This window comes from Trachypithecus francoisi, unplaced genomic scaffold, assembly GCF_009764315.1.
Source record: "Trachypithecus francoisi isolate TF-2019V2 unplaced genomic scaffold, Tfra_2.0 Lachesis_group11, whole genome shotgun sequence".
Classification (NCBI taxonomy): Eukaryota; Metazoa; Chordata; class Mammalia; order Primates; family Cercopithecidae; genus Trachypithecus; species Trachypithecus francoisi.
The window spans coordinates 104,226,055-104,252,737 of NW_022681456.1; the positions used below are offsets into that span (position 1 = coordinate 104,226,055).

The 26,683-nt window shown below is 40.0% G+C and overlaps 2 protein-coding genes across 3 annotated transcripts in view; one reads left to right on the forward strand and one right to left on the reverse strand.

Moving 5' to 3' along the window:
* Positions 1-472: 472 nt before the first annotated feature.
* On the reverse strand, positions 473-8,699 carry MED21 (mediator complex subunit 21). The gene is made up of 4 exons (XM_033222601.1): positions 8,578-8,699; positions 4,681-4,795; positions 3,757-3,857; positions 473-2,916 (listed from the first exon to the last, which is right to left on the reverse strand). The coding sequence occupies exons 1-4, from the start codon at positions 8,617-8,619 to the stop codon at positions 2,740-2,742; spliced, it is 435 nt and encodes a 144-aa protein (XP_033078492.1). The 5' UTR covers positions 8,620-8,699; the 3' UTR covers positions 473-2,739.
* Positions 8,700-16,685: 7,986 nt separating this feature from the next.
* The window catches only part of TM7SF3 (transmembrane 7 superfamily member 3), a 47,455-nt gene continuing 37,457 nt past the window's right edge, over positions 16,686-26,683 (forward strand). For both annotated transcript variants that reach the window (XM_033222602.1, XM_033222603.1), the window contains exon 1: positions 16,686-17,090. In XM_033222602.1, the coding sequence (XP_033078493.1) occupies positions 17,000-17,090 (91 nt within the window). In that variant the 5' untranslated portion in view covers positions 16,686-16,999. The remainder of the gene's footprint in view (positions 17,091-26,683) is intronic.

Here is a 26,683-nt window from a genome sequence, read left to right on the forward strand (position 1 = left end):
CTGAGGTCGGGAGTTAGAGACCAGCCTGATAAATATGGAGAAACCCCGTCTCTACTAAAAATACAAAATTGGCCAGGCGTGGTGGTGCATGCCTGTAATCCCAGCTATTCGGGAGGCTGAGGCAGGAGAATCGCTTGCACCCGGGAAGCGGAGGTTGCAGTGAGCCAAGATTGTGCCATTGCACTCCAGCCTGGGCAACAAGAGTGAAACTCCATCTCAAAAAAAGAAATTGGCTCCTTAAATTCAATGGAGATGATGGGAGTTAGGATGTAGTTAAAGCACAAGCGGAAAGATTTAACATCCAGAAACAAAGAGTTTGGTTACCATATCCGGCAGCAGAGCAAAATGGTAATCAAAATGGTTTCACCCACAGAAATCTTTAGGGTTAACTGACAGTGGTGCCTAGAACTGAAATAGAGAAGCAGGATATTAAACTTTTATTAATTTACATATGAAAAAAGCAAACTGAAGGTCTAGTGAATAAATTTCTATCTTTAATTACAAGCCACAGCTTCTTATCCAGTTTTTAGATTTAAATCAGCTTAGATCATTGACATTTAATTATTGCTGTATTAATGAAATAAAATAAAATTTAGGTTTACTATTGTTTTATTCTGTTTCTTGTTCCTGGGTTACCTAAATCTTTTTTAGTATTCCACCTTAATATACTGATGCTTTTGAAAATAATCTGTGTAGGTTTTTAGGGAAAAATCTGTGTTGCTCTAGGGATGACACAAATACTTAATTTCTTACAGTCTATTGTCTAGTATCAATATCTTGAGGTCAGGAGTTTGACATTAGCCTGGGCAACAGAATGAGACCCTATCTCTAAAAAAAAAAAAGAAAGAAAAAAATTAGCTGGACGTGGTACTACATGCCTGTAGTCCCAGTTACTGAAGAGGCTAAAGTGGGTGAATCACCTGAACCTAGGTTGAAGCTGCAGTGAGTCATGATCACAGCACTGCACTTCAGCTTGGGTGACAGAGACTTCAACTTAAAAAAACAAAACTGTATATGCTCTACAGAGAATCACATAAAACAATGTTAATTTTTTTCTTTCAATTAACAAATGTAATTTTTAAAACCTCAAGAGAAGTCTGTTATATTTACCCTATACATTGTGCCTTCTTTATTCCCGCCATTCTAAGTTTCCTTCTGCTATAATTTCCCTTCTAGAAAGAAGGGAAATCTTTTTAGAAGCTTTTTTCTTAGAATTTTTTTTTAGAAAAAAACTTCCCTTGACAATTCTTTTAGAGCAAGTTTACTAGTGATAAATCCTGTTAGTTCTCTTTCATTTGAAATGTCTCTTGACCTTTTCTTTTTATTTGTACCTTTTTGACTCCTTTATAACACTTAGGTACTTTGAAAAAGTTTTCTGATCAAATCTTCTCTCCCCCCAAAACTATAATGAAGAGTACAGATTTATGCCAAATGTCTGTGATAGCAAAGTGTTTTTAATAAACATCAATGAAAATACACAGTTAAAAGTTCAAAAAATTTCTATGACTAACCAATAAATTGCTGCAACTTTTACAGCTAATGCTGGTGTTCCTGAAATTTGAAACATAGTACTTTTCAAGAACTGTGGACAAGTTTGATTGTGACAAAAATAACAGGCAGAGTGCTCTATTGTTTTTGTTTTCTCCTGAAACTTAAAACTCTGAATAGCAACAGACTCCAGCAAATGTAGCTCAGGATATTCTGAAAAATACAGCCCCAGAAGATGGCCAGTTGAAATGTGGTCCACATTTTAATTCCACCTTTCCAGTGGAGATAATCAGTAGACTCAAAGAGATCCAAGGGTTGGATGAGTAACCATAGTTGAAAATGCTGACACAAAGTATTATTTGGCAATAATAAAGTGAGGTGAAATGGTGCCAAGTAACTGATGTAGTGGAAGTTATGTTCTGGTCTGACTAGAATACAGCGATAAAAGTTGAGAGGTTAATAAGGATAAAAGACAGAACCTTCAGATAAATGAAGAGAATGAGAAAGAATTGATTCAAAAAACATACTTCATTGTGATGACAAGCAAATTAAGGAGACGGATGAAAAAAAGCAAGGTGAAAAGAAATAGGAAAAATAGTTCAGGATGTAGAAAAATTTTTTCACAACAGCAAGGAAATTCTCTTGACAGAGAAATTTCTTGGTAAAATAAACATGGAGATGAACTAGAACAGGTATGAGGTTCTGGAAGAAGAAACATTTGCATAAATGTGACTTTCTTATCCAGCCACACTAACTCTATTTCTTAAAAGCAATACAATTTCTAAAACTTTCTTGTTCAAAGCTCAGATTTACACAATGCCACCTCTAAGAGGCAGAACAGTAGCCTAAACTAAAATGTTCCTTATGTCTGTTCTTATTATCTTCTCCTCTGGCTTGAGAGATGTTTTGATTTGCAAAAGTACTGGCCAATACAACAAAATAAAGACATAAATTAAGTCATAATAGAATTTTACATGTTTCCTTATATTACGTTCATTAATGCATTACCTGCCTTAGTAATTTCACTCAGTTAAAAAATGAGTATGATGGTTTAAAGCTGGTTCAGTCATGATTTTATAGGCTTATTTATCAAGAGTGAAAACAGAAGACTATTAAAAATAGCTAAAAAGGTAACGTATCATAGTGTTTAATGTTTCTGTAATTGTTGATAAGGCTTGTATCTAAGTCTGATGCAGAATTATTAATGGCACTCAAATAGTTCTTTTCTCAGCCACATAGTATCCACTGGTGCTATGAATCTGGAAGAGACTGGCTATGGGTACCACTTCTTGTCTTCAGTTGTGACTGTGCAATATCAGCAAGTGCGCTTTGTATCTTTTCCAGAAGCATGTCTCCTCGATAAACAACATCCTCCAGACATGTAGCAGCTTCATGGTTTTCTTCTTCTAGCTTATATAAGCTAGCAGCCTTTGTAAAACATAAATTTTAAAATCTTTAGAGTTTAGAAGGAGAGAAGCTGTCGCAGATGTACTTATTTTTAAATCTGGATGACTTTGCAATCATTGTGATATATTTTTCAGTAAAAAAATTCTAAAAATCAGATAACTTTTAAGAATTTTCCCCAGGTGAATTATTAAAAAGAAAGACTTTTCAATTAGAGATCTCTAGATATCTGTAAGTAACTCCCTCTCACACTACGTTTGGACACCATTATTCTACTCCACATCTAGAATGCCATCCTCCTCTCATTCTTCACTAGGAAAAGAGACAAAATTGAGGAAAATAAGAGGTTTTCTTATCAGGGAAAATTGAATATTATAACAAAAGGTGCTATGATTTGAATGTGTCCCCTCCAAAATTCATACATTAAAATCTAATCCCCAATGTGATGGTATTAAGAGGGGGAGGAGCCTTTAAGAGGATATTAAGTCATGAAGGCAGAGCTCTCATAGATGGAATTAGTACCCTTAAAATATGGCTTGAGGTTGAAGAGGGAGCTCTTGCTCTTTTGCCCTTCTGCCTTCGGCCATGTGAAGAAACAGGAAGAAGATCCTCAATATGGTCCTAAACATGGTACCATGTTTAATAAAAATTCATTAGTCATGCACAATGAGTAATAAATGCCTTGATCTTGGACTTCCCAGACTCCAGAACTGTGAGAAAATAAATTTTTGTTCTTTATAAATTACTGTCTCAGGTATGTTGTTATAGCAGCACAAATGGACACAGACAAAAGGTATTAAATTTACCTCCTTTAATTCAAAATTCTCTATTACTGGTAAAATTCTCAAAGGAATAGAGGCTTACCTGTAAAGCAGCTGTAGATTCTTCACTGGGTAAGGAATCTATCAAAACATCAATGTCTTTTGCTGTTCGTGCAATCAGTGCTGCAAAAAGCTGGGCATACTCTAGAGATAAAGATACTGCTAGATTAGGATATTAGAAAACCTCAAGTTTTCAGAAACAAATTTTAAGTTCATGAAACCAGAAACTTCATATAGCTTTTTCTGCCCTAAGATTCTAATGATTCGGCCAGGCGTGGTGGCTCACACCTGTAATCCTGGGACTTTGGGAGGCCAAGGCAGGCGGATCACAAGGTCAGGAGTTTGAGATCAGCCTGACCAACATGGTGAAATCCCATCTCTACTAAAAATACAAAAATAAGCCAGGCGTGGTGGCATGTGCCTGTAATACCAGCTACTCAGGAGGCTGAGGCAGGAGAATCCCTTGAACCTGGGAGGAGAAAGTTGCAGTGAGCCAAGACTGGCATCACTGCACTCCAGCCTGGGTGACAGAGCGAAACTCCGTCTCAAAAAAAAAAAAAAAAGATTCTAATGAGTCTAATGATTAAATACACACCAATCCTGTTATACATTTAGCTCAAATTGGGAATTAAGCATAATGTATGTCATTTCATTTATTATGACAATATAGTGGTCACTTGAATAAAGAAATTTATAAATGGGATGCCTTCCTTGTTAAGGTCCCTCACTCAGCTAAATTAATACAAATTCTCCTCTAAAGGAGTAACAATGTATTATCTGACATGAACCAGAATTATGAGATGTTAGGTGAATTGACTAAGTTTTTTACAACAAACAAAACTTGCAATATCCTCAAGTAACAATATTTTTAGAAACAAAATAAGCTGAATTTCTCAAGAAATCTAATTTTAAAGGATAACAAAAAATGTGAGAGTCAAAATAAGAGAAGCTAAGAAAATCTGTTTACCTTCTGTAGGGTTAGCAGGCTGGTCTTTGTTAATTGCTGTCTGAATATTACTGAAAGAGGCAGGAGGACCACATTGCTGCAATACTCCAATGGCATTACAAAACTGATCTGCAAGCTTAGGCCAAAGAAAACATGTCGAGGTTAGAAAGGACTTATCAGTTTTAAGGACTTTATTGGTAACAACAACAATAAGTTTCTGTAATGATAATCTCTGAGCAAGGGAATAAAACAGAAAGGAGTAATTGTTGATAAAATAAGCCAGTTATTATTAACGTTGATTACATGTTTTAATTCTGCAAAGAAACTAAGTTTGGTATCAATCTAGGTGAAGTTAAATTTGATATAAATCTAGTTGGAACAGTTGAAATACAAAACAATCTTTCTTTTCTTGTGATAGTAAAATGATAAGAGAACACTGGCCAATACTTATTGTAAGCCACAAGTAAAGACTTTTTGGGGACAGTGATGGAAAAGAGCAAATCTGACTTATAAATATCTAAGTATGGCATCACGTTTAATAAAAATGTATTACTCATGCACAAAGTATATGATTCCTTTTCTGAGACTGGAGTAGTTATAAGCGTAAAAAAATAGTGGGGAAAAGGCTGCTCAGAAAAGCACCTTGAGTAATCAGAAATGTATCTGTTCAAGACTCAGTTTTTAAACTCTTGTACTCTAAAAGTACTCCGTAAGTACTTTTAAAGATGGAGAAATCAATTCCTTACCATCTCCAAATTAAATACACCTATCCTCCCCACCAATTTCTCTCACCTAGTCTTGACCTCTCAAACCTCCTATTTCTAATAAGCATTTCCTTTGGGTTTCTCTGCCATTGTTTCAATGACAGAACTCAAAGGCAACTGTTTCCTCTGTTTAATATTTAATTTGTATTGAAAGTCTCCTAGTCAACCAGTCTAACTTCAGATTCTTACTTTCCTTTGATCTTCAAATTCTGCCAATACCACAAATCTTCCTCTTTTCCTTCTATCATTATTGTTGCTTAGTTCAACCAATTATCTCACACCAGAATTATTACAACAGCCTTCTTGCTGTTTGCCAGTTCACCAGGTTATTTATTTTACCCTGATAAAAACATTTGAGCTTACTCCACCACTGTCTTCAAGGTAAATCTCCAACTCAGGCTGTTTTGAAGCTTTCAATAATCTAAGTCAACTCTACTGACTCGTTTTCCACTACTCCTTCATATTTACCTAACTAGTCATAAAGTCACTTATGACTAAATGGCTTTGCCCAGGTTTTGCTAATAGTAATGGAGCAATAAGTGCTCAGACGCTATACAAACCTAGATCCTAGCTCTATTAACCCAGGTAGCATTTTTCATTTTTAAATTGGATACATTCTCCTATTACAGTATTGTTGTGAGGAAGACGAAACACACAAAATATTCAACACAGTGTCTATCTGTTCCATCCTTCAAAAACTTCTAAGATCCATTTAGTCAACAAAACTTTATGGAAAATAACTATGACAAGTACTACATTTAAACACTATAGAGACATAGTGAATGAGACATAGCTTCTGCACTCACGGTTTTCAGAGGGTAGAACAAATGTTAAAAGTTATACAAATCTGATTAGGATAAATGCTAAGAAGATTCCCCCTATTTCGGTTCACATCACTCCATATTCCAATTTACTTCAGAACCTGAAGCTGAAAATACTCAATTCATTATAACTCCCTAACCACATACTGTTTTTCTGTCACTTAAATGTCTCCTGAGTATGACATTTTTTTAACCTCCTTAAGGAGTATCTTTTTGCAAACATGATAGTGCTTATACACAGTAGGCACTCATACTAGTTATCCTAAAGGCTTTTCTCCAAAATCCAATTATCAACATGCCTAACCTGGAATTAAGGCCATATTCATTCTGTCCTTACTATCCTTCTAGTTACAAGACATGTATGAATATGCAAACCTTTCCCTAAAATAAGATTTCTATCCATCAGCATCATTACAATTTGATTTTGTAAAACCTCAAAGGAGTAGTTCCCTGAGGAAGGCTGACTGGCAGCTCAGGCAAGTCCCTGCAGGGCAGAATTTATCTTGGTGAATTCAACATTTAGAGGCTGGTCCTCTCAGCCTTAAAAACTAGTGTTATTCACCCAGGGTAGATCAGTTTATCACAAGTAGATTCACACTCTTCAAGTGTACAAAGCCTGATGGATTAAGAAAAATGCCAAGTTATTAGCTTACAGTGAGGAAAAAAAACTGGCAAAGAAACCAGGTACTTAGGTTTTCCTCTCAGCATGTTTTCTCTCTAGCCCCTTATCTAGGACGTTAAATCACAATCAGACAATGAGAAACATAACTATCAATGGAAAACTATTTAACAGAAAACTATGTAACTGGTAATGGTAATAAGTACACCCATTGCCGCATGGGAATACCCACTGACGTCTTGGTCAACCGGATGCATATATTATGTCGGTCCCCTATGGTTATAACAAAGCTGAAAAATTCTTATTGTCTAGTGACATCATAGCGGTCCTAATGCTGTAGCGCAATGCGTCACTTAGTGCTTGTGGTGACGCTGCTGTAAAGCAACCTACCGCACTGCCAGTGTATGCAAGTATAGCACACACAATTAAGTACAGTCCATGATACTTGATAATGATACTAAATAACTTTGTTACTGGTTTATGTATTTACTGTTTTATCGTTATTTTACATTGTACTTCTACTTAATAAAAAAAAAAAAGTTATCGCCGAAACCATGCATTTCTCAGAACATAACCCTTCATTAAGGGCCCATGACCGTATGCGCATCCTCTGGCTTTGCTTCTACTTTCCACTCAGGCATAGCGTGGAGGAAAAATAAGCAGAAGGAACAAAGTTGGGGAGCTACTTACAAGACTTGGCCTTTAATAGAGAGTAGAATTTGGGGGAGACGTTAAAAAAGACTTGTAAGCCGGGCACGGTGGCTCACACCTGTAATCCCAGCACTCTGGGAGGCCGAGGCGGGAGAATCGCTTAAGGCCGGGAGTTCGAGACCAGCCTGGGCAACATGGTGAAACCCCGTCTCCACTAAAAACACAAAAATCAGCCGGGCGTGGTGGAGGGCGCCTGTAATCCCAGCTACTTGTTAGGCTGAGGCAGGAGAATCGCCTGAACCCGGGAGGCGGAGGGTGCCGTGAGCCGAGATCGCACCACTGTACTCCAGCCTGGGCGACAGACACTGTCTCCAAAGTAAAAAAAAAAAAGAAAAGAAAAGAAAAAGAAAGACTCAAATAAACGGAAAGACATACGAGAATCAGAAGATTTCCTATCATAAAGATGTCCCCAAACTGATGCATTCTGAGGGGTGGCCAAGAGACACGAGATGGAAGGAGACTCTGGGCCCACAGGAAGGAGCTAAGATGAAAGAAAATCTCTCACCTCAGCATCGCTCCGCACCAACCTGAAAGCGCTGGTGAAGGAATACTCTGGGCTGACATTTCATTACAAAAACCCAGTCATCCACAGCACGAGATCTCCCTTGATGGATTCAAACTGATGAGGACAGAAAAGAGCTCCTGCTTCTCCTCCCATGCCCCAAAAGAGATCCCGTAAGCACCGCTGACAAGAAAATAAAACTGTCCTCAGTGAATACGACAGGACCGCGCAGCCGACAAGTCTTGGCGGCCTCACCCGGACAAGAGCAATCTTCCCGGTCTCCTCAAGCGAAAGAGGCTGCTCCCTCCCGCACCCTCAAGCACCGCCAGGCAGCCGGCCTCAAACCTCCGAGTTCGCGGTGGCGCCTCCCGAGAGAGCGCTTTATGCCGAAGCCCTGTGTCTCAGTCCGCTTTCCACTTCCAAGTTTTGCCTCCTGGGCCCCTTTTCTCCCTTGCTTTACCTCAGGAAAAAGAAAGAGGCTAATCGAATGAAATTCCTCACCGAATTCACAGCGTCTTGAAGCTGCGTGAGCCGATCCGCCATGTTCCTCCTGCAGCAAACAGACGCCAAAACAGCTGCTCTTCCGCGACTGGGCAGCTCTGGTACGCGTCATGGCCAATCCCAGGGCTGTTTTCTTGGAAGGGGTGGAGTCGGAGAGAACTCCCCGCCCCGTCAGGAGTGGGTGGTACTGCCGAGGCGGCCTTAGAGCGGGCTACACCTGGGGAGAGGCTGCATCTTTTGAGTAACTGGGGAATGGTCTGGGGTCCATCGCTTTGAGGGGCTGAAAAACTCTCTTTGAGGTTGTTAGGTGTTAAAGGCTTCAGAGATTGTTGGATTCAGCGGGGATTTTTTTTTTTTAGTGATTTCTCCTATCCTCTCATGTGTTTACTTATTGACCACATTGAAGAGTAGATTGATTTATTTATTTATTTATTTATTTATTTATTTTGAGGCGGAGTCTGGCTCTGTCGCCCAGGCTGTAGTGCAGTGGCGCGATCTTGGCTCACTGCCAGCTCCGCCTCCCGAGTTCACGCCATTGTCCTGCCTCAGCCTCCCGAGTAGCTGGGACTATAGGCGTCCGCCACCTCGCCCGGGTAAATTTTTTTTTTTTTTTTTTGTAGTAGAGACGGGGTTTCACCATGTTAGCCAGGATGGTCTCCATCTCCTGACCTCGTGATCCGCCCTCCTTGGCCTCCCAAAGTGCTGTGATTACAGGCATGAGCCACCGCGCCCGGCCAAGAAAAATCAGCTGCACAATTTAGATTTAGAGTTGGGACTTATTGGGAGTTTAAGTGTGAAGAGTGATAATAGAAACCTGGTATTTAAGGAAATTTAGCCTGAGGATAGTCTGGTAAGAAATGAATTTGGAGTCGGCAAATAACACGTTTGGAGACATCAAACTCTCATATCCTCTTTCTCAGGCTGATTATCCGTGATTACCTTCCTGCGGCTGCGGGGTAGGTGGTGGACACAGTCCCCGGGGAACTCAGCTTGCTGGATTTATCCCAACCCTTGCTGGGAAGCACCACTTCTGCTTCACACCCATGCCCCACCCTCATCCCCAAACAGTCTACAGACTTACTGGGGCCTCATTAAGAACGTGGATGAGGCATGCTCCCCATAATGGGACTAATGAGAAATCACTCTATAATTTGTTCTAACTGTAACTTGGGGGGAATCTACAACCTTCTCCTCCCACCTTCACTTGAGAGTGTACTTTACTGAATGCCTGCCACATGCCAGGAAATATATCCAGTGCTCAGTGTGCAAAGATGAATAAGCCAAGGACTCACTAAGAGGAAGGTTTTGCAGTTGTCCAAGATTAAGATGAGCTGGGCCTAAAATAGGGTGTTGACCCTGATAAGAGAGGAAAGAAAAACTAAAATATATTTTTGAGAAAAAAATTAATATGGATTGATGACTGATTGAATACAGTTTAGTCCACTCCGTAAGAATACTAAGTTTTGCAGCGTGATTGAAGGGAACTTGGCCACTTGAAGTAGAGAAGTCACTTCAAGACAACTCATATTGTGACACAGTTTTTGTCCTGCCACTATCTTCCTAGTAGGTCTTCCGTGCCTTCACAGAGACCTCAGGTTGATGTCCAACTATCTCTGCCTGGTTGTCAAGATTTACTATAATCTGGCTCCAGCAAACAGACCCAGCCTCACCTCTTGATAATTTTCTAAGTGAAATAATCCCCTGTTTCTGCCAAGGGCCCTGACCCCTTGGTTTTCCTGGTTCTTCAGCCTCTTTTGGCCACAGATCTTTTTAAGAATCAGATAAAAGCTGTGGACCCTTTCCCCAGACCTGACTCTCAACTTAGCCTACATTTGAAAAGGGTTATGAAGCTCTTGAAGCTGTAGACTTCAGGAATAACCCATCTGCCAAATATAGTCTGTGCATCTAGCTCAGGATTTCTCAATGGCCGCACTCTTGACTTTTTAGGCTAGATTATTCTTTGTTGTGGGATGCTGACCTGTGCATTGTAGGATGTTTAGAAGCATCCCTGTCCTCTACCCCTGAGATGCCAGCAGCATTCCCCCAATCCATTTATGACAACATAAAGTATCTCCAGATAGTCCCAAATGTCCCTGGGGGGCAAAATTGCCCCCAATTGAGAACCACTAGTCTAGCTGTTTCCTCATTCTTTACCTTTCCCAAAGCAATTTCTTTCCTGCTATTTAATCCTTACCCTACCTTTTTAAGTTTTACACTTCTCATATAAATTTTATGAATTGCAAGAGTCCATAGGGACCTCTCCTTTCTTCCTTTCATGATTTGGACACTTTCTCATGTGCTTTTTCATTTGCTTCTCTGGCATCGCCAACTGGATTATATGGTTTTAGGAGCAGGAACCCGGTATTACAGATCTCATATTTTAAACACACAATTTTGGTGAATACTTTCTTTGAAACTTTATATTATTAAAAGTTTCAGAGATATAGAAGAGTAGAGAATATAGTGAACCCTCACATAACTTTCACCAGCTTCAGCAGTGAGCCACTCAATAGTCAATCTTGTAAGTGCTTTGGTTTTTATGATTGTAGCAACTATTTTTTTCAGAAAAACACCTTTAACAATTTTTAAATACCTTTAATACAGTTGCAATTTATTAACTATCTAAAATGTTCCTAGTGCCGGGATGAATAACTATAAATAAGCATTTTTCTATACCACACTCCTTGAAATTCCCTAAACATGTTCTGCTGTTTTACAAAAATGCACACCATATAAAAACACATATAATTCTTTCTTCCTTGTATGAAATGCCCACACTTCCATCCACATCTCCACTTTGCTCCCTTGGTGATTGTCCTCATAGTCCTAAAACCTTATTTTATTATTTATTTATTTATTTGAGACAGAATCTCACTCTGTCACCCAGGCCGGAATGCAGTGGTGGGATCTCGGCTCACTGCAACCTCTGCCCCCAGGGTTCTAGTGATTCTCCTACCTCAGCCTCCAGAGTAGCTGGGATTACAGGCGCCCATCACCACACCCAGGTAAGTTTTTTGTATTTGTAGTAGAGACGGGGTTTTGCTATGTTGGCCAAGCTGGTCTCGAACTCCCACCTGAGGTGATCCACCTGCCTTGGCCTCCCGAAGTGCTAGGATTACAGGCGTGAGCCACTGTGCCCGGCCTATTATTATTTTTTTACTCACCACTATACTAGTGAACAAAATCTTATTTTAAACATATCTTTATAAAAGCCTTTCCTGAATTCTGAAAGTAAGTTAAATGCTCCCAATCTTTAACACAATTGTTCCTTACACTTCTGTTATTGCACTTAGCACACTGAGGTATAATTATTTGTACATCACGCCAATTCACCTACCAGTCCACGGGCTACTTGCAGGCAGAAAACATATCCTGTTTCCATATTTCCAGTACCTAGCACCTAACATTTAGCCTGGCACATATTTATTAACCAAATGAATGAGTTTCCTAGCATGATAATTTCCATATAATAGCTACTAAATAAGCGTTTATTGAATTTAACTTAATGAACAGTCAAATAATGTAAAACACTACCCACAAAAGAGCACACGAATTAAAAAATACAGGATGAAGGTGAGATTAGAGTGGGAAAGAATGAATGGGCAAATTTCACAGAGGTTCAATCCTGCCTTTTCCCTGGATCCCCGCTCCCAGCTCCATTTAATGTATCTTAGGTTTTATTTAAAAATCTAGGGTAAGTTTTTTCCCTTCCTCCTTCTCTCCCTCCTGCCCTTCCTTCCTTTTCTAAATTTTAACAGACTTTTGTTTTATTAGCTACAGAGTCTTGCTCTGTCACCCAGGCTGGAGTACAGTGGCATGATCATGACTTGCTGCAAACTCAAACTCCTAGGCTCAAACAGTTCGCCTGCCTCAGCCGCTTGAGTATCTAGGACTACAGATGTGCCCCACCACGCCCAGCTAATTTTTTTTTTCTGTTTTTTTTTTTTTTTTTGTAAGAATGGGGATCTCACTATGTTGTCCAGGCTGGTCTTGAACTCCTGGACTCCACAGATCCTCCTGTCTCGGCCTGCTAAAGTACTGGGATTACAGGCATGAGCCACTGCGTCTGGCCTAAACAGACTTTAAGGCTCTAGTAATGCGTATCTTGGATTTGGGAATCTTTTCAGTTTCTGCATTTCCTTTCAATACATAGGAAAAATGAACTCATCTGCAAAGCTGCTAAGCTTGTTTGCTTCTCAGCTCTCCAATGGAACTCTGACATGAGCATGTAACCCCAGCCAGTCATCCTCCCAAGCTGTCACAATACCATACTTAGAAGCCAAGGTAATGAGGCCCTGTTCTGATTGCTAACACATCTGTCATCAGCTGTCATGCATGCTACAGGCAACTGCAGGCCTGGGGAACTGCGATGCAAAGGTATGGAGGAGAGAGAATAGGCTCAGTTCAGGAAATTGAAATTAATTCAACGTGGCCAGCATGTAGAGGTCTGATTTTAGTTGCAGCAAGAACCTAGGGAAATGAACAGGAGTTGCATCACAAAAAGCATTTATGTGTCATACTTAGGAAGATGTACTTATATCTTGAATGCTTTTACAAGAAAACCTTTAAAATTATATGTATCTTTTACAAAATCATAATTTCTTATTCAAAAATGATACACTTCAATGTAGAATTTTTACACAGAAATGTGCAAAGAAAATCATTCTTAATTTAACCACCTAAAGATAACTATTTTAAACATGTTGGCATGTATTTTTCAACCTTTTTTTCTATGCACATAACCAGGAATGCATACTACAAAGAAAACAAGGCAGGCACAGTGGTTATGAGCCTGCAGTCCCAGTTAGTCTGGAGGCTGAGGTGGCAGGATTGCTTGAGTCTGGTGACAGAGCAGGAGCACCGTTATCTTGGACAAACACTGCCACTTTAAGTTCCAGCTCCCTTTCTAGCCTCAGCCATTTCAAGGAAATCACTTCTCTTCTAACTATAAGCAGCCAGAAAGAGGAGACAGTAAAACACAGATAAGACAGCTCAGGCACAAAGGGAGGCGAGAGAAAAGTCTCTTGGGTAACTGCCAAACTTCACCCTCATACAATGGACCCCAGTAAAACAGTGGGCCTTAATAAGTACCTTCCTTTCCCTTCAGATGCACTAAGATAGGGAAGGTAAAAGCACACTCAGGGATATGCTTGCAGCTGCAAAAGGATGTATGGGAACAGACACACAACTCTCCCTCCCAGATAAGCACAGCAGACACAGAAGTAGTCCAAGCCTCTGATAAACTCTCCCACCCTAAATCCTTAAATACTCTTAGTCTGTAAGAGAGTGTGCCTCTAACCTAACTGGCCAGAAGCCCCTCTCAGGTTTGTTTTCTCTACAATAAACCCGTCCTTGACTTCTAAGTCACCTTTCCTGTTTCTTTCCTCTTCTTTAATTCTTACATCTGGGAGTTTGAGGCCAGCCTGGGTAACATAGTGAGATCTTGTCTCTTAAAAAAAATTACAGGCCAGGTGTGGTGACTTGTAATCCCAGCACTTTGGGAGGCCAAGGCAGGCAGATCACAAGGTCAGGAGTTCAAGACCAGCCTGGCCAACATGGTGAAACCCCATCTCTACTAAAAAAATACAAAAATTAGCCGGCCATGGTGGTGTGTGCCTGTAATCCCAGCTACTTGGGAGGTAGAGGCAGGAGAATTGCTTGAACCCAGGAGATGGATGTTGCAGTGAGCCAAGATTGCTTCACTGCACTCCAGCCTGGGCGACAGAACAAGACTCCATTTCAAAAAAAAATACAAACAAACAACAAAAGTGTATCCATTCCTCTGAGTCAATAAAAGATGTATGTTAGAAAAAAAAAAAGAAAAGCCACATACTATATATACTTATTGCATCATCAGTTGCCTTTCCATAAAGACTTCAATCAGAATATAAATGAAGGGCTGCACAGGATCCTATTATAAAGCTGTATCGTAGGTTATTTAATTCCTAATTGTTGGGCATTTAGGTTGTTTTAGATGTTTTTGCTACTCTAAATAATACCTTCATGAATAGTTTTGTACACTAAATTTTTTTTTAAGAGATGGGGTCTCACTATGTTGCCCAGGCCAGAGGGCAGTGGCTATTCACAGGTGCAATCATAGAGCACTGCCCCCTTGAACTCCTGGGCTGAAGAAATCCTCCTGCCTCAGCCTCCTGAGTATCTGGGACTACAGGCATGTACCACTTCCCCCAGCTTATACTAATTTTTATATGTGTATTTAATTATGTACTTAAATCTAAAAGTGGATTATACCAAATCTACAAAAATAAGATTTTTAAACATTTTTGATGCAGATTACTTTATTAAAGTGTATATTCCCACTATCCCTACCACTAAGAATGCCTCCTTCTCAGCTCTTTTATCCATACTGGATGTTCTTATACTGTAAAAATATTTACATATTAATTTCTTAATTTGATTTGTTTACTAGTGAGATTGAACTTTTTTCATGTATTTACTGGTAATTTGTATTTCTTTTTTTTTGGGTGAAATTCCCTATTTGTGTCCTTAGCTAATTTTTATTTTTTGGTCATCAACTTGCCTTTTCATATTGCTTATGTGTTTAATAAAATTTAAATATTTATGTAAAAAGTATTTATGTAGCCAAGCCTACCAATCTTTTCCTTTATGGTTGTTTCCTTTGCTGTTTTGCTTCTTAGAAAGCTCCTCCCATTTTGAGATCAATTTATTTAAAAAAAAAGAGAGAGCCCTCTTCTGCTAGTTCTTTTGTGGTTTATTACTTTGCTATTTTGTTTTCACAATTAGTGTGAGATAGAGTTCTGATTCTCTCTGCCCATAGTGCAGCTAATCAGTAATAACACAATTTATTGAATAATCCATCCACTGATTCAGATGCTACTCTTATCATAATAGTTCCTTTCATGTTCCTTGGATTTCATCTACTGAGGATTATAGGAATAGGGGCATGTGGGAGAGTGAATAAGCACTACAGAAATAGATAGTGGTACCAAAGGTGTGAAAATTTGGACTGGACAGTGGGAGAGCAGAAAAGGAACTGTGCCTGTGGCAAAGATTATTTGCTTGGCCAAACTTTAGTATGGCTTCTGAATCTTCTGCTAGGTCCATCTGTGCACTTCTTTGTAAAAATCCAGTTTCAGCGAAGAACCCCCCCTTTCCTCCATATCTAATGTTTCCTCACCCTCCACCATCCCCCAGGTGATGTTCTGTCTTCAGGATGAGTCCTGTTAGGTCAGTTTCACCAAATGCCCCTTACCTCTGATGGAAATTTCCTCTTAGTAATTTTCCATCCGCTGAACTCCATGCTGCTGATTGGCTACCAATTCCCTCTTCCCCGTGCTGTGTTCAGAGTTGAGCCCAGTCCCTCTTCCCCACTGCAAGACCCAGTTGCAGTGGTCCCTAAGCCAATTGAGACAGTCCTCAATAGTCTTCGTTCGGTGCTTCAAGTATCATTGAATAATTTTGTCTTTAACACCTCTTCACATTATGGTCACAGCTATAGATGGTTAGTAGTGGGTTAATTGAACATGTAATTTCCAAGCTGTAAGTTGCTCATCAAAATATGTAAGTGAAAAAAACTAAAACCAGGGAAGGAAAGCAAGACAACCCTCCCCAAATAACTTTAAGTCTATGCGTCTAATTCCACATCATCGATGAGCCATTTGTCACATGGACTACTGTCCCTTAAACAGCACTCAGGTATGAGACTTGAGAGGAAGTTCAGACCAAGGCCGTGTCTTCGAGGATATTTCGCTTAGAGAAAACGAAACTATTTTTAAATGTAGTGCTCATGACTAGTGCGGTAAACACTACACAAACAGCATTCTCCTGGCGTTGTTATACTAACATAAGCCTCAGCAGCGAAGACAATTGCTACCGGGGGAAATAACCTTCGACTGTGTTTTTCGCAACCGATTCCTCTTTTTTTTGGCTGTTGTAAAGGACCGTTAAAGACGGAAACAGGAGGTTGGTGACGTTAGTCCGCAACAGAAAGTTATTTTTTACTTTCACAGCGGCTTGCCTACTTGGTGAGATAAAAGTGGGAAGACTGGACCTCAAGCCAGGACGTCCTGGGAGCTCCCGGGAGCGTCGCGGGCTGCGTGTTCCCCGCGCGCCGGCAGGAGGCGCGCGCTGCCTGGAAACGCCCCAGCGCCGCCCGCGCCCAGAGACCCGCCGCAGTGACGCAGCGAGAGCCCGGGAGGAGGCGCGGGAACGCGCGCCTGGGGTCAGGTGCCGGAAGAGGAAACCTCTCGCTGGCGCTAGGAGTGCGGCGGGGCGCGCGCCGGCGGCTGCGGAGCTGGCAGGTGCTAGGCGTCTGCACCTGGCAGGCGATGGCGCCCGGTGCGGGCGCCCCGGGATAGCGCGGGCGAGGCTGCAGGGCCCCGGCGCGCACGCCCGCACCCGTCCCCGGCCCTGGCGTGGGCCCAGCCCGGCCCAGGCAGCAATGGGGCTCCTGCAGCTGCTGGTTGTAGCGGTGCTGGCATCCGAACGCCGGGTGGCGGGTGCAGCCGAGGTCTTCGGGAACTCCAACGAGGGTAAGGTCGGGGCACCTGGCTTCTGCATCCCAAAGTTGCTTTTGCATTTCTTGCAAGGTCAAAATCCGCCCGGGGTCTGTCAGCCTAGCAGGGCGATGGTGCTGGGGGCGTTGGTACTTGCCGGGTGGTGAGTCCAGAACGGGCACGAATGGTGTTTCCTGCAGTGGAAACACGCATGGCTAAGGAGGCCTTATTATTAACCTCCTCATTTAGCGGAGAAAATGGGAAGAGACAAATAATTCTCTTTCTTTTAATGTAGTATTATCTCCCTTAGGGAGCAGCCATGTTTGTGGCTTTAACTTACTAAAGCGCCTCTTTGCTCCCCAGTAGACTGAGCTTCTGGACAGCAACACTTGGGGTGGAACTAGGGGCTTAATGACTGATGGCTCTCAAGCTGCATGGAACTTTTACACCCCCCAAATCTAGAGGCTTTTCAAATTGGTTATGTTCTACAGAGTTTGAGAGGAAAAATGAATCCAGAATGGGGCTTTATTTATTTTTAAAGAGCCTTTACCATCTAATTTATTAATACCATCTGGAGACATGAAAACATTCCATACTCACAATGAGAAATAAAGGACTTTCTGAATTACAGATACGTAGACATACATACAGATAATGTACACCCTCAATTCTACAGGTTCAGCCACAGATGAAAAATAAACACAGAAACACAAAAGTTTGCCAGTCCAGGTATCAGAGTTGTTCTCCTTACTTGAGGGCAAGAAATTTCTAATCGATTTGACCTCAAAAAAGACAAGTGGACAAAAACTGTGTTCTCTGTTGTCTCATATCCCACAGGAAATAGGTCTCTATGAGTTTACAATTCATTTACAAAATTCCCAATCATTGCAGGTACCAACAGGAAATAACTTGTCATCCATAAATGAACTGTAAAAAGTAACAATTTAATAGAGAGTAAAACTAAAATGAGAAAAACAGGAATCAACGAAGTTCTCTTGCCACTTCAAATTCACCTGTGGGAGCCAAGAAGAAACATGCCTGGACTTGGCTCCCTATGAGTACACCATTTTTGATGATTTCAGGTGCCTTTTTTTTTTTTCAGCTGGAATCTCGCTCTGTCGCCCAGGCTGGAGTGCAGTGGCATGACCTTGGCTGACTGCAACCTCCGCCTCCTGGCTTCAAGCGATTCTCCTGCCTCAACCTCCCTGGGTAGCTGCGATTACAGGTGCCCACCACCACACCCAGCTAATTTTTCTATTTTTAGTACAAACGGGGTTTCACCATGTGTACAGTCTGGTCTCGAACTACTGACCTCGTCATCTGCCCGCCTTGGTCTCCCAGAGTGCTGGGATTACAGGCGTGAGACACCGCGCCCGGCCGATTTCAGGTGACTCTTGCTCATCTCAGTGAGAACTCAGAATGGAATGTTAGATTGTAGGTCTTGTGCTTGGTGAATGAGTTTGGGCAACAGCTCATGGTTTGTTAATATAAAATGTAAAAGGCACTAGTTGTGCCAGGCAGATCATCATGTGCTTTTCCATGAAATTAAGTGCATTCTGTTTTGTTTTGAGGTTTATAGACTAGTTGCAGTTCTGAAACATAATATTTTCTGAATAATGTGATTGTGTTCCTATGCACTTATATTTGAGAAGCCCTTGTGCAAACTGAATTCTAGGATCTTTGTATAGGACTGAGGCCAAAGTTGAAAAGGGCATTTTTTTTTTTTTTTTTTTTTTGCAGAAAAACTTTGCTTATAATAGAGCACTAACATTCCCTGTGTATAGTGTGTGCCAGGTGCTTTCCATGTGCAGTGTTATTTAATCCCCACCACCCTACAATATAATGATCTTCCTCACTTATCAGAGGAACAAATGAACAACTGCTAGGGTTACAGATGGGACTTGAACCCAGGTTCAAGTCCTGCAAATTTCATAGTCCTTCCACTTCAGTAAAGCTGCCTTCCAATAAGAATGTCTTACATGGCATGGTGCTTTGTACTTAATCCTTCTGTGAATCCTCATTCTTCAAAATAGCTTTATGATGGAGGTAGAAGAGATGCTATCTCCATTTTAACAGGTGAAGAATTTGAGATATTAGAGTTTTTAGTTGATCAAGGCCAGCCCCTGAGTCAGAAGAGCAGGCATCCAGACCTTTTTCTTTCTAGTTGGTGTTTTAGTATTTCATACCTAGAAATTTTTATACAAAAGTTAAAAAATATGAATAAGTTGAGAAATTAATATTTTTTCAAACACTGTTTTTTGCCTCTTTGCTATGATTAATAGCACTGATATTCCTCAACATTATTCTTTTTGCCTTGCATTGGTATTGTCATTCTGTGCAAAAGAGGGACAATGTGGGGACTTAACTGCTGAGTGATAATAAAAGCTGATATTCTCCACATCCATCAGATAAAAATCAGTATGGAAAGGTAGAAGGATGTAGTTCAGGATTTGCATAATCTTCCTAGAAAATGGCTGGATTGATGTTTGATGATGATGATTCTGATAACCATACAAACTGAAGAAATTGAGCATCTACTGTAATTTAGGAGGATTTACCCATCTTTGGCAGGATGAGCTAACTTGCATGACTTCAGTAGTGGCCTAAATGCTAAATAAATCTTGGAACGTGGCAGATGGAGTTCCTAGAATGTCTGAGGAGGGTGCGACCAGTGGGCACATGAGATGGATCATACTTTTAAGCAGTTTTTCCTTCTCTTGGAGTTCCAGTTCACTGCTGCCTTTAACATCTTTCATTTGTTTAGATTCATATCCAGTAACTCCTCTGGAATTTCATAGTAATTGGACTTGAGCACAGCATCATTTGGGCCTTGCAGTCTTCGTGCTATTGATGGTGCTTTACCAAGGTAGCAGGCCATTTGTGGCTAGTTGCAAGTGCTGTCTTTCTCTAAAAAGTGTATGAAGCTAATATGTTTATTTTTGTGTTTCCTTTCAACCTTTAGGGCTGTTGAACATTTGTAAGAAGATAACAGTGAGAAATTGGGAGGGGCAGTTGACAGCTGACCAACTCAAGTAGCTGAACTGTTTTTGTTTTTAATCTGAAGAGAATTATGAAGACTAGGCTATGACAGATTTCTCTTAGAATTTGGTTGTTGTATTGAAGCACAAACAGTGGAAGTAAATTTTAGTAAAATAGTAAAAAGGAGGAGTTGGAAATTGTTATGGTTGCCAGATTAGGATCTGATTCAGAAAGAAAAAGGAAAAGGTTAGGATTGGGCAGCACTTTTTAAAGTGGAATTATTGGAAAGAAAAAGTGATTCTGAGTAAGAATGGAAGATGGATGTGAAAATTGTTTCAAGTCCCTTCTGTCGGTCAGATGACAAAAAAAGCCATTTCTTTTTAGAGGAAAGCTAGTGGAAGTGCCCGAACTTGATATTAGCCATTTGCTTTGTAATATCTTTTGATGTACTATCTTTTTTCCTCCTACTCTCCAAGTCATAAGATCTAATTATGCCTCATAAAATGCTTCTAATAAATCCTTTTCCATATGCCTTAGAGGTGAAGTTAAATTCCTGTTACCTTCTTCAGGATATCTTTTGGATATGTGTCTTCTTTTGCTAAATCTGTTTTTATGAACAGAAATTGTATGAGTTTCTAACAGACTGAGCTGTTTAAGTTGCCTTGACTTTCAGCATCTTTTGTTGTCACTCTGTGGAAGTTTCTTTCTCAACGTAATGCTTATGATGTGCCTGGAATTTCTGTGACTGCCCTGTACGTGTTAGTCCCTTTCTTCCCGCTAATTTATTTACACTTTGAGTGCCTGATTCTCTTTCTTTCTTTCCTTTTCTTTCTTTCTTTTTTTATTATTATACTTTAAGTTCTAGGGTACATGTGCACAACGTGCAAGTTTGTTACATATGTATACTTGTGCCGTGTTGGTGTGCTGCACCCATCAACTCGTCAGCACCCATCAACTCATCATTTACATCACGTATAACTCCCAGTGCAATCCCTCCCCCCTCCCCCCTCCCCATAATAGGCCTTGGTGTGTGATGTTCCCCTTCCTGAGTCCAAGTGATCTCATTGTTCAGTTCCCACCTATGAGTGAGAACATCCGGTGTTTGGTTTTCTGTTCTTGCTGAGTTCTCGATAGTTTGCTGAGAATGATGGTTTCCAGCTGCATCCATGTCCCTACAAAGGACACGAACTCATCCTTTTTTATGGCTGCATAGTATTCCATGGTGTATATGTGCCACATTTTCTTAATCCAGTCTGTCACTGATGGACATTTGGGTTGATTCCAAGTCTTTGCTATTGTGAATAGTGCCGCAGTAAACATATGTGTGCATGTGTCTTTATAGCAGCATGATTTATAATTGTTTGGGTATATACCCAGTAATGGGATGGCTGGGTCATATGGTACATCTAGTTCTAGATCCTTGAGGAATTGCCATACTGTTTTCCATAGTGGTTGAACTAGTTTACAATCCCACCAACAGTGTAAACGTGTTCCTGTTTCTCCACATCCTCTCCAGCACCTGTTGTTTCCTGACTTTTTAATGGTTGCCATTCTAGCTGGTGTGAGATGGTATCTCATTGTGGTTTTGATTTGCATTTCTCTGATGGCCAGTGATGATGAGCATTTTTTCATGTGTCTATTGGCTGTATGCATGTCTTCTTTTGAGAAATGTCTGTTCATATCCTTTGCTCACTTTTTGATGGGGTTGTTTGTTTTTTTCTTGTAAATTTTTTTGAGTTCTTTGTAGGTTCTGGATATTAGCCCTTTGTCAGATGAGTAGATTGCAAAAATGTTCTCCCATTCTGTAGGTTGCCTGTTCACTCTGATGGTAGTTTCTTCTGCTGTGCAGAAGCTCTTTAGTTTAATTAGATCCCATTTGTCAATTTTGGCTTTTGTTGCCGTTGCTTTTGGTGTTTTAGACATGAAGTTCTTGCCCATGCCTATGTCCTGAATGGTATTACCTAGGTTTTCTTCTAGAGTTTTTATGGTATTAGGTCTAACATTTAAGTCTCTAATCCATCTTGAATTAATTTTCATATAAGGAGTAAGGAAAGGATCCAGTTTCAGCTTTCTACTTATGGCTAGCCAATTTTCCCAGCACCATTTATTGAATAGGGAATCCTTTCCCCATTTCTTGTTTTTCTCAGGTTTGTCAAAGATGAGATGGCTATAGATGTGTGGTGTTATTTCTGAGGGCTCTGTTCTGTTCCATTGGTCTATATCTCTGTTTTGGTACCAGTACCATGCTGTTTTGGTTACTGTAGACTTGTAGTACAGTTTGAAGTCAGGTAGCGTGATGCCTCCAGCTTTGTTCTTTTGGCTTAGGATTGTCTTGGCAATGCGGGGTCTTTTTTGGTTTCGTAAGAACTTTAAAGCAGTTTTTTCCAGTTCTATGAAGAAACTCATTGGTAGCTTGATGGGGATGGCATTGAATCTATAAATTACCTTGGGCAGTATGGCCATTTTCACAATATTGATTCTTCCTATCCATGAGCATGGTATGTTCTTCCATTTGTTTGTGTCCTCTTTGATTTCACTGAGCAGTGGTTTGTAGTTCTCCTTGAAGAGGTCCTTTACATCGCTTGTAAGTTGGATTTCTAGGTATTTTACTCTCTTTGAAGCAATTGTGAATGGCAGTTCATTCATGATTTGGCTCTCTGCTTGTCTGTTACTGGTGTATAAGGATGCTTGTGATTTTTGCACATTGATTTTATATCCTGAGACTTTGCTGAAGTTGCTTATCAGCTTAAGGAGATTTTGGGCTGAGATGATGGGATTTTCTAAATATACAATCATGTCATCTGCAAACAGGGACAATTTGACTTCTTCTTTTCCTAACTGAATACCCTTTATTTCTTTCTCTTGCCTGATTGCCCTAGCCAGAACTTCCAACACTATGTTGAATAGGAGTGGTGAGAGAGGGCATCCCTGTCTTGTGCCAGTTTTCACAGGGAATGCTTCCAGTTTTTGCCCATTCAGTATGACATTTGCTGTGGGTTTGTCATAAAACTCTTACTATTTTGAGATAACGTTCCATCAATACCTAGTTTATTGAGAGTTTTTAGCATGAAGGGCTGTTGAATTTTGTCAAAGGCCTTTTCTACATCTATTGAGATCTTCATGTGGTTTTTGTCTTTGGTTCTGTTTATATGCTGGATTATGTTTATTGATTTGCGTGTATTCCAGCCTTACATCCCAGGGATGAAGCCCACTTGATCATGGTGGATACGTTTTTTGATGTGCTGCTGGATTTGGTTTGCCAGTATTTTATTGAGGATTTTTGCATCGGTGTTCATCAGGGATATTGGTCTAAAATTTTCTTTTTTTATTGTGTCTCTGCCAGGCTTTGGTATCAGGATGATGCTGGCCTCATACCAGAAGAGGATTCCCTCTTTTTCTATTGATTGGAATCGTTTCAGAAGGAATAGTACCAGCTCCTCCTTGTACCTCTGGTAGAATTTGGCTGTGCATCCATCTTGTCCTGGACTTTTTTTGGTTGGTAGGCTATTAATTATTGCCTCAATTTCAGAGCCTGCTATTGGTCTATTCAGGGATTCAACTTCTTCATGGTTTAGTCTTGGGAGAGTGTAAGTGTCCAGGAAATTATCTATTTCTTCTAGATTTTCTAGTTTATTTGCATAGAGGTGTTTATAGTATTCTCTGATGGTAGTTTGTATGTCTGGGGGGTTGGTGGTGATATCCCCTTTATCATTTTTTATTGCATCTATTTGATTCTTTTCTCTTTTCTTCTTTATTAGTCTTGTTAGCGGTCTATCAATTTTGTTGATCTTTTCAAAAAACCAGCTCCTGGATTCATTGATTTTTTGGAGGGTTTTTTGTGTTTCTGTCACCTTCAGTTCTGCTCTGATCTTAGTTATTTCTTGCCTTCTGCTAGCTTTTGAATGTGTTTGCTCTTGCTTCTCTAGTTCTTTTAATTGTGATGTTAGAGTGTCCATTTTAGATCTTTTCAGCTTTCTCTTGTGGGCATTTAGTGCTATAAATTTCCCTCTACACACTGCTTTAAATGTGTCCCAGAGAGTCTGGTATGTTGTATCTTTGTTCTCATTGGTTTCAAAGAACATCTTTATTTCTGCCTTCATTTCGTTATGTACCTAGTAGTCATTCAGGAGCAGGTTGTTCAGTTTCCATGTAGTTGAGCGGTTTTGATTGAGTTTCTTAATCCTGAGTTCCAATTTGATTGCACTGTGGTCTGAGAGACAGTTTGTTATAATATCTGTTCTTGCACATTTGCTAAGGAGTGCTTTACTTCCAATTATATGGTCAATTTTGGAATAAGTGTAACGTGGTGCTGAGAAGAATGTATATTCTGTTGATTTGGGGTGGAGAGTTCTGTAGATGTCTATTAGGTCCGCTTGGTGCAGAGTTGAGTTCAATTCCTGGATATCCTTGTTAACTTTCTGTCTCGTTGATCTGTCTAATGTTGTCAGTGGGGTGTTAAAGTCTCCCATTATTATTGTATGGGAGTCTAAGTCTCTTTGTAAGTCTCTAAGGACTTGCTTTATGAATCTGGGTGCTCCTGTATTGGGTGCATATATATTTAGGATAGTTAGCTCTTCCTGTTGAATTGATCCCTTTACCATTATGTAATGGCCTTCTTTGTCTTTTTTGATCTTTGATGGTTTAAAGTCTGTTTTATCAGAAACCAGGATTGCAACCCCTGCTTTTTTTTGTTCTCCATTTGCTTGGCAGATCTTCCTCCATCCCTTTATTTTGAGCCTATGTATGTCTCTGCATGTGAGATGGGTCTCCTGAATACAGCAGACTGATGGGTCTTGACTCTTTATCCAATTTGCCAGTCTGTGTCTTTTAATTGGACCATTTAGTCCATTTACACTTAAGGTTAATATTGTTATGTGTGAACTTGATCCTGTCATTATGATATTACCTGCTTATTTTGCTCGTTAGTTGATGCAGTTTCTTCCTAGCCTTGATGGTCTTTACATTTTGGCATGTTTTTGCAATGGCTGTTACCGGTTGTTCCTTTCCACGTTTAGTGCTTCCTTCAGGGTCTCTTGTAGGGCAGGCCTGGGTGGTGACAAAATCTCTAAGCATTTGCTTGTCTGTAAAGGATTTTATTTCTCCTTCACTTATGAAACTTAGTTTGGCTGGATCCTTTTCTTTCAATAAGTAGATGAACCTGTGAAGCACAGGAAAGCTAATGGAAGTTAATAAATGATACTTTATTGTATAGCCTTGGGCAGTTTAAAAAATTGTTTCCCATTTGTTTGAAACTTTCAGCAGCCAACTGATAGCAGCATAGTTACCTCAATTTTACTTTGAGGGAACTGAAGCCCAGAGGAAATACGTTACTTGCCTGAGGTCACGTAGTTGAGCCATCATTTAACAAACATTTACTGTATACCAGTTAGGTGACTATACTATGTTAGACATTAGAACATCAAAAATGACAAAATCCTGCACAGCCAAGAATCAAACCACAACTGGTTTGGTTAAAGCGATCTTCTGATAAAATTGTACAGTGGATGTCGGATTGCCAAGGTTACACTGCCAAAGTATTTTCACACAGAAGTTAGGTTAAAGATAACTAAGACTGGGAAAAAAATACATATGTATCCTTTGCTTGTTTATCAAATACTATGTTAGGAGTTCTCAAACCTGGCTAAGCATTAGAATTACATGGAGAACTTTTTATAAAAAGTATATTGGTGAAGAGACAGCTAGAAATAGAAATTTAAAAGAAAAAGCAGGGCCGGGTACTGTGGTTCAGTCTGTAATCCCAGCACTTTGGAAGACTGAGTGGGGGAGGATATCTTGAGGCCAAGTGTTCGAGACCAGTCTGATCAACATAGCAAGACCTCGTCTCTACATAATGTTAACAAATAAAATTAAAGAAAAGAAAAAGTACATTTAAAATAGGCTCAAGAAACATTACGTATTCTGGGATGATTATCATGGGATATGTAAAGACCTCTACAGAGAAAATGACATAATACATCTCAGCATTCTTTAGTTAAATTGAGAAACTAAAGAAATAGAGGAATATCGCAGATTCATAGATTACAAAATACTAAAGATAAAGATATTTCAAAGATATCATTTCTCCCTAAATTAATGTATATAGTCAGGGCCATCCCAATCAAAATCCCAGCAGGTTTTTTTTTTTTTTTTTGGTGGATATTGACAGGTGGATCTCTAAAGCTTATATGGAAATGAAAAGGACCAGAAATAGTCAAGATAAATTTGAGGAGGAAGAACAAATTTGGAGCAGGAGTTAAGAGAGTTGTAATATTTGTGTTAGGATTGGTGTCTATAGCTAGACAAATAAGCCAGTAGAATACAATTGAGACTCCAGAAGCAAACACATACGTTCACTTGACTTATGTGAAAGGTGGAACTGCAAAGCAGTAGGGAGATGGTGGTATTTTAAAATTATTTTATTTGTATAAACTTATGGAGCACAAGTGTAGTTACAGGATATATTGTGTAGTGGTGAAGTCAGGGCTTTTAGCGTATCCATCGCTGGAATTACGTACATTGTACTCATTAAGTAATTTCTCATCTTCGGCCCCCTCCCACCTTCCTCAGTCTTCAGTGTCTGTCAGTCCACAGTGTAGGCCCCTGTGTATACATTACATAGCTCCCATTTATAAGTGAGAGAACATGCAGTA

Bases quoted from the DNA above. Each gene is read 5' to 3' on its own strand.
- MED21 (XM_033222601.1), bottom strand. From the start codon at position 8,619: ATGGCGGATCGGCTCACGCAGCTTCAAGACGCTGTGAATTCG. The intron at 4,796-8,577 runs GTGAGGAATTTC...CTTTGGCCTAAG, and splicing joins TTCAAGACGCTGTGAATTCG to CTTGCAGATCAGTTTTGTAA. The intron at 3,858-4,680 runs GTAAACAGATTT...CTTTATCTCTAG, and splicing joins GCCTGCTAACCCTACAGAAG to AGTATGCCCAGCTTTTTGCA.